This window comes from Bombus bifarius, unplaced genomic scaffold, assembly GCF_011952205.1.
Source record: "Bombus bifarius isolate JDL3187 unplaced genomic scaffold, Bbif_JDL3187 scf7180000008213, whole genome shotgun sequence".
NCBI lineage: Eukaryota > Metazoa > Arthropoda > Insecta > Hymenoptera > Apidae > Bombus > Bombus bifarius.
This window is the reverse complement of record NW_022884516.1, coordinates 1,452,856-1,465,115: the sequence shown is the minus strand read 5'-3', so window position 1 is coordinate 1,465,115 and position 12,260 is coordinate 1,452,856. Positions and strand designations below refer to the sequence as shown.

The 12,260-nt window shown below is 41.6% G+C and overlaps 1 protein-coding gene across 14 annotated transcripts in view; it reads right to left on the bottom strand.

Annotated features, from left to right (window-relative positions):
- LOC117210805 (nesprin-1) overlaps positions 1–12,260 on the bottom strand; it is a 112,153-nt gene that overhangs the window by 72,274 nt on the left and 27,619 nt on the right. For 12 of the 14 annotated variants that reach the window (XM_033454165.1, XM_033454166.1, XM_033454162.1 and 9 more), the window contains 8 exons: positions 6,540–12,077; positions 5,628–5,916; positions 4,977–5,496; positions 4,442–4,890; positions 4,142–4,337; positions 3,772–3,846; positions 2,922–3,074; positions 223–2,470 (listed from right to left, as the gene is read on the bottom strand). In XM_033454165.1, coding sequence (XP_033310056.1) covers positions 223–2,470; positions 2,922–3,074; positions 3,772–3,846; positions 4,142–4,337; positions 4,442–4,890; positions 4,977–5,496; positions 5,628–5,916; positions 6,540–12,077 — 9,468 coding nt within the window. The remainder of the gene's footprint in view (positions 1–222; positions 2,471–2,921; positions 3,075–3,771; positions 3,847–4,141; positions 4,338–4,441; positions 4,891–4,976; positions 5,497–5,627; positions 5,917–6,539; positions 12,078–12,260) is intronic. The other 2 variants (XM_033454167.1, XM_033454160.1) reach the window with 1 other exon arrangement.

The following is a 12,260-nucleotide window of genomic DNA, read 5'->3' as shown; positions in this document are numbered from 1 at the left end:
TAAAAAAAAATCATTGAAATTTAATTGGAACAAGAATTAGATATGAAAAATGTTTTCGAACGTAAAAAATTGTCTAACGATTGAAAATATGATTGAATGGAAAATGATTGAATAAATGTAATAGTTCTGACCATTCGTCAGCATTGCAACTAGCTTCGTCAAAAATCAAACTTTCAACTTTCAAAATCTTCGAATCTTTTAAAAATCTCTTAATAAACTTACCTCTGAAAAGCTCCTCGAAACTCTGAGTTAGAGCTTTCACCTCGTTCATTATAATCTCCTGACCCTGAGGACTCGTACTCGCGCAGACGACCTTGCCAGTATGCTGAAGATGTTCCACCAAGAGTTCACCCTGAGCCTTCTTATTCAACAAACTCTCCAATGGAGCCACAGCATTTTCAATAGCCAATTTATCGCTTAACGGCCTCTGTTTCATCGATGGAATCTTTTCACGAGCTCGACTCAACCAATTGATGATATCGTCGTGCGCTTCTTTGTACAATCTGTGATCCTTATATTGTTCTTCTCGCTCGGTTAACAACGATTTAATCTTCTCGAACAACGTGTCGAATCTGTTCAAGATACTCTGTGCCTGGGATGCAGCCAGACCTTGAGGACCACTGGCGATCATTTCTGCCACCTTGATCTTCAGACTATCCACTTCGATATTCTCGCATCGAACTTTCTCTTCCAAGGCCTTGATACGTTCCAGCTGACACCTCTTTTCAGACATTGTCGTTTGGAATGGCAAGAATTCGTTCAAAGCAGACTGCATATAATCGACAGTTTTATTCATCGATTGTATCTGCTCTAGAAGACCAGCCCACTTATTGATAGAATCATCTAAGTTGGTCTTGGTCTCCAACATCTTCGAGGCTAGTGCGCTCCATTGTTCTTGTAATTTTCCAACAGCATCGTTGATAGCCTTGTGTCCAGTGGGTGCTGTGTTCGCTAAGACAGCTTGGGCTAGTTCTACGATCCCTTGAACCTTGGCGAATCCATCTTCCTTGTACAACAATAGATCTTGAATTACCTCCATCTTGTTCTCTAAATCTTTCTGAGAGGATGCACCCAGGTCAGAGCAGTAAGCTAACTTCTTCCTAATGTCATCCAACCATCTGGTGCACTCTGCCACTTGATTGTCGAATTCTTGATGAGTGGTCACGTATTGGTGCCAACGACTGTTCAGATCTTTCACTTTGTTCGATATCTGTTGGTACTTGATGCTTAACTCTGACATATGTGTGGTACGAGACGTGATATTCTTGTGAAGCTGTTGAGCTTTCTCGGAGACAGCGTCTATTTCCAGTTCTTTCGCGCGAACCTGTCCTTGGAGTGTGCGCAGAAGCTCCAATTGGTCCTTCTTCTCTTGCAAAGTAGCCTTCAGGTCTACCGCGTGAAGTTTGGTATCGGTTTCTCTCATCCAGGCGAGGCATCGTTCTTTCGATGTTTCGAACTCGTTCCACTGCTGGAGCTTGTTTTCTAGACTCTCTATAGTAGACTTGACAGCAGTGACCAAACTTTCCCATTCTTGCTGCGAGGAGTCTATCTGCGAACGAATGTTAATCTGACCAGATTCCAAGGTTCCTGGAATCACCTTTTCCCCTAGGATTCTTATCTGTTGAACTCTTGGTTTGTCCTCTGGTAAACTCTGCAATAAATTCTTCAATCGATCCAGGTTCGTGTGAAGGGACACTCGTTCTAATTCCGTGTCACCCCAAAGAATAACTGCATTGTGCGTCGCGTCTAACCACTCGTGAGTGTCGAGCACAGCCTTGCTGTACTGTTGGTGATCGCTGACTATGCCTTCGTACTTTTCAACGAACGCAGCAGCTCGTTTCAACACTGTAGCGTGTCTTTCGTTCAGTTTCTTCAGCGTCTGATGTATTTTGTCAGTAGAGTCTGGTAAATTATCAGCTTTATCGCGAAGATCGAGTAAATCTTGTTGGTGAGACTGAATATCGTGCAAGAACGAACGATAGATTTGCAACTGAGCTCGTTTCTCGTCCAGTGTGGTTTTTAATTCGATTTCTGGCTTTAGTTGAGTCTCGACAGTCTTCAGCCAGTTGTCGAACGACTCGTTGGACTCGTCGAATCCGGACCAACGCGAGATCTTTGATTGTAACTCTCGTTCGGTCGACGCGATGCTGTCGTACAGCTCTTCGAAGGCTTGTTGAAGATCTAGCAATTGTTGACGAACGATCTCTCTACCGTCCATGCCTGTGGTGTAGTACAAACGTTCTCCAGCTTCCACGGTGTTGTTTATTAAAAGGGTTGCCGAAGATTGACGAGTTAGAAGATCCTTCAGCGTTGCTACGTTCGACGTTAGCTCTTGAAGAGTGCCACTGAGATCGTCTTTGATGGATTGATAAGTAGTTCTGGTGTTTGCTAGCCATTCTGAACACTGTTTGTAGCGCTCCAGGTAGGCTGCGTGGTCTGCCACTGCTTGTTCGCATTTCTTTACCAATTCCTGTGATTTTTTAAAGAATTGCCAGCTTTAAATTTGAACGATGTAATATACAATTATCGTGAAAGCGTTAGAATATTCTTAGAAGAGTGAGAAATGTTTGGGAATAGAGTGAATGATATTTGACTAAATTAGATGACATTTTTCCTCGATAAATCAGAATTTCTAATTAAATAATTCGTTGCTCCAAGAATTTCTATGAAATTACGACGGATAGACGATTTAAAATTTTAAAATTGTTCATAGATTATTCACAGAATTTTAATCGCACAGATGATACAACTACTTGTCGAAATTATAGACTTTATAAAATAATTATACGTCTCTTGCATGAACTTGTAAAAGACTTAAAAATTTATTAATCAATAATTGAATTATTGTTCGTATAACTTATGTTTAAAGATGAATGTTACATTATAATTACGAGTCTTAACATGTAATTTTTGATATTCACCTTAGCAGTCGCTTGAATAGATTGGAAACGCGAGGTGATCTGCTGAACGTTGGCTGAGAACCTTGTTTCCCCACTAATTTGCATCAATTCGGAAGATTCGTCGCTCATCTTGTCAAACTCGGCCTCGTTCTGCCGGAGATTCACGATCAACATCTATGGAACAGAAATCTCATTGGAATCGCACGATATTTCATATAGGAAGCTTTTGTCTTTAAATTTCGTGTACTTTATCGAACAAACTGATTAAAACGTGTGTACTGATCAGGTAGCTTGCCGTCTTTCTGAAACTACCTTGAACTCACAGAGGTAACACGCATGTTTGTTTGTATGTTTGGTGGGTATGTTCATGTACAGATGGTTAATGTGAATTCAATCAACTAGTCATGGATTTTTTCGCGTGCCATGACAACGCAATGTAGGGGCTTGGAAACACGATTCTTCGATCAAACGTACTCAAAACAACACGTTTGCATGCATCGAAGTAAAACAGGAGATAAGAAGATCATAGAAAATTTATGTGTGTTAAAGTATCTACTCGTAAGACGTTTAAGAAAAGGCAAGTGTAAGTATCATAGTGTGAAAAGTGAGTGTACAGTGTATCGAGTTCTTGAAACTTACCCCGATGCTCTCATAAAATCATTTTCAATATATTTTCGACTTACATCACACTAAACTAAATCGTTGAGAAAAGAAGAGAAGAAAAAGAAAGAGAGAAAAAAAGCAAAAAGAACGATTAGAATATAGAGAGAAGGAAGAAGAAGAAAAAAAGAAGGAGACAGTAACGAGAGACCAATTGACAAAAAAGCGTTCACAACCCTGATCGAACAAATTTTTTCCATGTTTCTCTTACTTGGTCCAGGTGGTCTCCTAGGGCCACCAGTTCCGTCACTTCCGTGTCCCACGATAAGGCGGTTTTTTGCAGTGCCTAAGAAAGTTTTCCAAAATACAATGCCTGATCCTGTATACCACTTCATCTCTCTCGTATCTTTTCCTCTTCTTGATTAAAAATCAAAAAATTTTCGTACCGTTCGCGCGTTATTCGAAAAAAGAAACAGATCGCGTTCGTAGCGTGACTTTGCGCAATGAAAGTTAATTTTTCAACGAAACGTTGAACTAATCTTTTAATTAGAATAATCTGCTCTTACAGATACAGACCCTCTATGGTGTACATACGTTGCAAGATACAACTGTGGTCTCTATTTTAGATTATAAAGTATTACCTGGTATTTCTCCAGTTGTTCTTGTTTCTCTTCAAGAGAGTTCTTTAGGGAGTAATTCTTCAAGGACGACTCTGCATCCGCCAACCAAGCTAATAAACGTTCCAAAGAATTTTCGTACTCGCTCCATTGCTGGATCCTCTCCTCGATGCATCGAATAATGTCGTTTACTGTAATGGCGAATTTCTTATGCTCGAATCTGTAACATAAATATTCGTTTTACCAAGAAATTTTAACTCGTTTAATCTCATTTGAATCTCAACTCGAATACAGTTAACGATAAACTAATAAAATAAATCTTGCCTCAACGAAGCCAGGTCTCTTTCCATAGACTCTAACGATCTAGGTGATAAGTTGGATGCACTCTGAGCCACATGTTCGCTAAGAATATCCAATTTTAATTCTCCTTCCCTCTGGCCATCTTGAAGCTCCATGATCTTGGCCAGCTGAGCTTGAAGGGCAGCTTTATTGCCCGTGTAGTCGCTGTAATTGGTCAATTGTTCCCATTGTTGTTTCTGATAGTCTTGATAGGATTTCTGAAGATCGTAAAATTGTTGGAACGTGTCTAGGAGTGTCTCTAGGTTGACTATATTCTTTTGTGACATTTCAACCAAGTCCTCGTATCTTCCAGAAACCGAAGCAGCTTTCTGTTGAGCGTCTGATGGCGCTTGGACTGCGTACGTCAGTGCATTTGCCTTTTCAGAGACACCCTCGATGATGCGTTTGTATGCCAGAATTTCCTGATGCATTGCCTATAAGAGATAACGACATTTTATTATCGGTAACAAGGCTTACCTTTTTCACTTCTAAAACAAAACGAGAAAACAACTAAAAGCACCTTGCTCTTCAACAACTTGGATTTAATTTCCTGAAGAGAAGACCACGTGATCGTCGAGTCCTGTTTCACAGATCTCTCCATAGTGTCTAACCAAGCCAAAATCTGTTGCAAAGTTTCCTGATAATTGGTCCATTGCAAAGACTGAGCATCCTGTTTCTTCTGTTGCTCATCTATGCCTTCTACAAATTTATCCCATCGTTCTCGAGCCTGCCTTAGTTCGTGACGGATAAGTTCCCTTCCCTGGGCAGATGTGTCAGCAAGGATCCTCTCCCCAAACGATATCAAGCTTCCCAATCGATGTTCACCTTGCTCTTTCTCAGCTAACAATATCTGTAAACGAGAGACTCTCTCTTCGAGATTTCCGCCTGCCTCGTCCTTCTTCAGACTGGTTAAACTTTGTTCCAATTGAGTCAGCCACGCATCCACAACCTTCAGTTTCTCTTCATAAGCCCGATGATCGTCTAGAATACTCTGACACCTTGTCACTACTTCTTTGCTAAGCCCGTGCAATAGTTGGTATCTGAAATTTCCATTTGAACAATTTCATTGAAAATCTCAGTTTCATCTTTTCGTAAAAATAAATATATATATACGTAAAGATCTAGATTTAGCGACAATGAAAGATTTCGATTCTTGTCTGAAGAGTTTTACCTATTGCTAATTTGCGAGATCATGGGTTTGATACGTTCAACGCCGCTCGCATGTAGTAGACTATGCGACTTGTCAACGAACTCGTCGATATTCGATTCTTCCTTCAATATCGCGTCACGCTTCTCTTTCAGAGCTTTCAAACGAGCCTCCTTGTCCTGCAAAGTAGGTTGCAATTGTTGGTCTCTGAAGGCAGCTTCCATCGTGCTGAACCATTTTGTATGCGTTTCCAATTTGTCTTCAAAGTCTTGCCATTTCTGAAGAGCTGTCTTTTGCTTCTCTTCCACAGATTCTACACGGCAAAAAGAAGAAAATGTTTAAATTAAAAGAATCATTTAAATTATGTAAATCGTAAGACTAGATATTATAGATATGTAGCGACACTGGAGTCAAAGAACGACGCGAGTCGAGAGCGACTCATGTTGTTGTTTTGCCTCGGGTCATTGACTCAGCCTTGACGCAGAAACGTAACGATAAACAAAGTCCGGGCAAAAGACTGTCGACGCTACATGCAACAGTCGAATGAAGACGAATTCAAATTTTCCGACTTTTCCCCGACCAGTATAAATAAACGAACGTGATCGCGGACGACACACAGTATCGTAGAGTATCGTACAGTATCTGCAGAGTATCTCCGAGTATCTCACGAGTATTTATCGAGTTACGCGACGAGCATTAACGAGTATTTATTCCGCGATTTATATTTTGTACTAACGACTCACGTATACGGCTGTATATTAATTTATTATTCTAAATATATTCGACAGTTTCAACGACGAACAATCTGGTCCTTTAAAACTCACCGACCAACCCACCCTCTTCAGATAAACCTCTACAAATTGGTAACCCCGACGTGAGTTGAACACGACTAAACAACCTCTACAGATATAAGAATTTTATTTAAATTGCAAATACCTATTTCGCTCAAATATTGACGAAGGTTGCTTTCCAAAACGGTGATCTCTTTATTAATGGCGTCCCATCCTTTCGGCGCGGTTCTTTTAACAACTGTATCACTAAGTTCCTTCAACTTTCCAAGCTGTTCCGTTCCCTGCATCTGATCGTCCTTCAACGTCGCCAGAGTAGCTAATCTTCTACAAATATCTGTCCTTTCTCCAGTGACATCGTTGCATTCTGCGAGCTTGTCTCTTTCGCCATTCAACCAGTCGGAGAAGTTCTTCACTTGCAGGTTAAATCTATGATGTTTCTCCACGCAATCTTCCAAATTTTCCAACAAATCTTTCGATTTCGCCACGATGTTATGGAACAATTGTTTAATAGAAGGTAGAAAGACGTTGAGAGAAGTGTCTTTGGTCTGATCCACCAACTGCTGAGCTTTATCGCAAACAGACTCTACCAGGGACTGATGAGACATAATTTCTTGGTGCATAATCTTATGATTCTGCAACTGTGCTCGTTTTTCTTCCAAGGTACACTTTAATTCTGTATGTTGATGCATGGCACGTTCCACGTCTCGAAGCCAGGCAGTCAATTGCTCGTGGGACAAGGAGAACTCGGCGAATTGCATCAGGCACTGGTCCAATTTCTGCGTAGTGCTTTGCAAATCTTCGGTGAATCCATCCCACAGAGTTCTCAAGTTTCTCAATTGTTGTCTGATAATCTCTCTACCATCGGGAGACGTATGAATATATAATTTCTCTCCAAGGTCCACGACAGACTCGAATCTAGCGTTCTCCTTCGTTCTTGTATCACCAAGGTCACGAATCAGCTTCTGTCTACTTTGCAACACGGATAAATCGCCCACGATTTCGCTGTGCTTCTTCAATTCCGATTGAATGTCCGTGATCCATTGCAATAATTGATTGTATTTCACGTTGAAGGTATTGTGCTCCTTTACGAACTGTTCGTACCGCATCACGGCTTCTTTTATTTGGTTCTTGATAGCCTGATACTTGGTAGATTGTCTGGAAGCTCTAGTGGCCAGGTCTGCTTCAGCCTCGATACTTTGACTCTTCTCAATGGCAGCGTTAAATTCAGCTCCTTTCGCGATAATGCTCTCTTCCAAGGACTTTAGCTTCTGTAGATGAGCCCTCTTTGCCTCCTCTGTACTCTTCAAACTTTGATCCTTCAATTGTGTCTCCATCTGCTTGATCCAGGCCTCCAAGTCTTCCACGATCTTCTCAAATTCGGACCACTGGTCGAACATATGCCTCAACTTGTCTCTAGAGGCTATGGATCTCTTCAGGAAATCTTCCCATATCTTTTTCTGTTGCTCAAAGTTAGACAACAAAGCTGGATGACCTGGTAGAGAAGTTTGTTCAAGAACGATATTCAATTGTTCGTTACAGTCGGTCAGAGTTCGATCCCCTTCCGCTTTCAGTTGAAGAAGATTCTCGATGGCAGTGATTTTAGTCTCTGCCGTGTCTCGTTCCACCGAAAAGTCCTCGATTATAGGTGTTCCCTCGTTGATTACCGTGTTGATCCAATCCCGAGTCTTCTCGAACGTCTGAAGATACGCTTCATGGTTAGAAACGTATTTCTCCGCTATATTAATTCGTCCTTCGACTTCATTAGACAGTTTTTCATGGGCTTCGATCACGTTGCTCAACATTTCACTAGCATCGTCATCCGGAGCTGAGCTTAGCCTATCTTGGAGCTGTTGAAGAATATTCTTGTGCACGCTAACATCTTGTGCTACAGCCCTATATAGGTGAAGGGTCAGCTTCTTCTCTTGTAAGGTTGGTAGTAATTCTTGTTTCTCTCCTAATTTATTCTGTGCATCTACCAGCCATTGTTTCACTTGAGAGAATTTATCCTCGAACGAAGACCTGTGCATCATGTCGCTCTCTATTCTTTTATAAATCACGTTAGCACGGTCCGCCATTGCGTCCACGCGGTTACGGAAGTTTCTCAACTCGGTCCTGATCATTTCTCTCTGGTCCGGTGTGACCCTAGCGAACAAAGTTTCGCCAGCTTCCGCTGTTTTGTTTAATATGGCTTGTCCAACTTCACGTCCTTCGGCAAAAGCTTTCAGTTCTTTCAAGCGCGACTGATAGAAAGTTATAGGCTTTGGTCCGGTGATCTCGTCGAAGGCTTTCAAAGTTTTTTCAGCATTTTCGATCCAAGCTTCGAGTTTCTTCTTATTGGCAACATACTGATCCCTGTTCTCTTTTAACTCTTTAAGCCTGTCCAAATGTTGCGCCAGGAACTTCAACACGTAATCGTAACGTGTATTAAGATGGCTGATGTATTGATTCACTCGAGATTCAGAACTAACTCTGGTGATGTCCTCAGCCAGAGCAGTCAGATCTTTCAGTTCGCTTTGATACTCCATCACTGCCTTCTGTACTTGAGTCATTTCCGCAATTTTCTGTTCGATATCGTCTAAATTAAGTAACGCAGAAGCTTCGGCTCTGATTCTGTTCTCGTTCTCCTTCAACCAGGACAAAACATTCTCTGATGTAAGTTCGTAACGTTGCCATAGAGCGATGTTTCTTTCTAGATCATTCTTGATCTTATTGTAACTACTCTTCAGGGATTCCAAGTCACTCTCCACCTTGTCACGTTCCGTTTTTAAGCCGGTCATCGTTTCGGCGCTTTCAACAGATGCTAGAAGCTTCAAGGAGTTGTCAGTGTCTTCTTTTCTAGCGGTGCAATCGGCAATTCCAGCTTCCACGTCCATCAGAGACGCCATTTTCACTTCTAGATTGTAACGATCGCTACTTTGTTCAGGTTCGCACCAAGCTACTTTTTCTTTAAGCGTCGCTACCATACGTTGAAGAGCGCTGAATTTTTCGTGGTATAATTTAGTTAAGAAGGCTACCAATGTCGCTATCACTTTATTAGCATGGCTGGCCACACCATCTCTTCGAAGCTGAAGAGCCTGCAACTCCTTTGGCAAACTGGACTTGGAGATGCTGGGATACTCCGTAGACATCTTCGTCAGTGTTTCTTCAACTTTGGACAGAGCATAATCACATTCTTCCAATTCTGTTTTTAATTCCTGACATTTATTGATACGACCAAGAATCTTGGTGTTTTCGCCGGTCAAATCGTCGCATTTGATAATGTCTTCGCGAATTTTCGATATTGCGTCACCGCATCTCTTCAGCTCCTGTCTAATCGCTCTTTCCCTTTCGTTTAACGTACACGTCAAAGATTCCAGTTTATCCGCCGAACTTTTAACCACCTTGAACTGATCGTCCAACAATTTATGGAGAGAACTCAAAGTAGGAATATCGGTATCGTTGTTCGATTTCACTAATTGTTCAATTTTGGTGACGATGTTCTGATACAATTGTTGATAACCAGGCAGCTCCTCTCTGTATCTAATTAACCTGGCTTGACAATTTTCTGCGTCCATTAAACGCTCAAACGCAGTGGTCAAAGCGTCGTTGGTATTATTGAGCCACTTGATAAGTTCAGATTTCGATTCTTCTATTTGTTTCCAGATGATTACCTGAGTCTCGTAGGTTTGCAGTTTTTCACTGATATCGTTAAAAGTATCTTGGTATCTCTGTCGGACATCGGTTAAGTCATTTTCGATTAGATCAGAATTGAATCTAGGCATTAAAGAAGCTTCCTTCGTCAACTGTTGCGCCTTAGAATCCATTTTGTCCAAGAAATGTCTGCCTTTCTTCAGCATTTCCAAAGCTTTCTTGTGCTTCTCCAACGTGATATTCGCTTGAGTAACGTCATAAGAAACTCCTTTCACTGATTGATACAAGCTGGTCGCTTCTTTGATAGATTTTTCCACTTTCTCTTTAGCTTCTTCGTAATCTTTCCAGTCGGTGTTCATGTCAGCGTATTTCTTCCTTTGCTCTCGAAGAAGCTCGTTAACCTTCTCCCAATTAGCATCCACAGAAGATAAAACAACTTGAATATTGGTCGTCGATCTCTGGTCCTCTTTCATCAAGGAACTTCCTTCAAAATGAAGAATCTCTTTTTCCTGTTCTCTCTTCTGATGCTCTTCGATTAATCGATCAATCGTCTCCACGGCAGGAGCCAACTGTTTGCAGGAGTCGACGTTGTAAACCGTCTCTTGAAGAGCAGTTTGAGTGTTCAATATCTTCTCCGTGATAGTTTGTTGAAGCGTTCTGAAATTGTTCCACCTGGCGCCAAGATTCTCTAGTCTGTCACGTTTCGCGGATATCTCGTTCTGTAGAGCTAAGGCTTTGTTCTCTAAATCGTTTAACAAACCCGATGCGGACAGAGGTTTGCCCTGTTTGTCCCTGATCTGAATTCCAATGGCAGTGTCAGGTAAAACATGTTGTTTCCAGGTGTCTATCTTCTCGTATATAGTCTGCAATTCCGAGGAGAATCTCTCCAAATCAGCTATAGTAGGTTTTCTAGCCTCAGCTTCGTATTTACAATGACTCAACTGAGCATTGGCGTCGTTCAACCAACTCAACATTTCTATCCATTTCTCCAATCCCTTCTTCTTCTGTTGCAAGTCGTCGCCTAATGCTTTATACTTCTTCTCTAGATCTACATAAGTGTCGACCAAAGCAGCTTTAGCTTTTATGGATCCTTTAGGACATATCACCTTTACTTCTTCGCAGATAGCTTCCAAACTGGGCTGTTTCTCGGAGTGTTCCTGAATGTACGCGTGCACAGCCTGAAGATTGGTATCAACGGTGTCAACAGTCGCATCGCTGATCTCAGCGACGTTCGATCTCAGTCGTGACATCCAGTTCTCCAGATCGGTGATCTTCATCTGGAATTCCTGGCGAGCTAACAGAGAATCAGAGACGCGATTGATCTGCAATCTGACCGTGTCAGCCAGCTTACTGACTCTGGATTTGATGTCTGATACACGAGCTTTCAAGTTGGTCGCTCCTTCCAAAGATAAACCGTGACTGATATGATCAGACACTTGGGTCAACGATATCAATTGAGCTTGATGATCGGATATAGTCTTGTTGAAGTCCTTCAATCGAGTCAGCTCTTTTTCTAAGACCGATACCTCCGGTGTTTCGGTGTTTGGTTCTATGAGAACGGTTCTCTCGGATTTTTCTAACCATTCGTTAAATTCTTTGATCTCGGATTCAAAGCTGTTCCACGAAGTGACCAGCTTGTCTAATTTCGTGGTTGTTTGGACTGCTATATCGTGTACCGCGTTCCAACGAGTGTGAACAGCGTCCACTTCGTCGGAGGCTGATGTTTTCCCTGATATTCGCTGGCTGACCAAGGATAAATCTTGAATTTGAGGGAAGTGCTGTTGACATCGTGTTTCGAATGCTCTGGCGGTTTCTAACATTTGTGCTGCTTGCGGCAGAGTCGTAGGTTTGCTGCCTATGGTGGCTGCTTTTGACTCGGCTTCTTCGATCCATGGTTTCAATTCTTTGATTCCTTTCTCGTACTCTTTCCAAGTCTCCAGGTTCTGCACAGCGGTTTGACGTTGGGCTACGATACTCTTTTGAAGAGTTTCGATGCTCTTCTCGAGGCTTATGATGTCAGCGCGCAGCTGCTTTCCTGGACCGCCAGTTTCACCTGAAAATGCAAATAAATTATTTGTAAATTATTTATGACTATCCACCTTATACATAGATTAATTTTAGAAAGAAAAACAGAGATAAAATGTTTATACAGAGCGTCTCAATCTTTTACTACCAAATTTTTCGACATACTCTACGAGTATAAATGAGAAAGTTGTTTGAAACTTTATTAAAACAT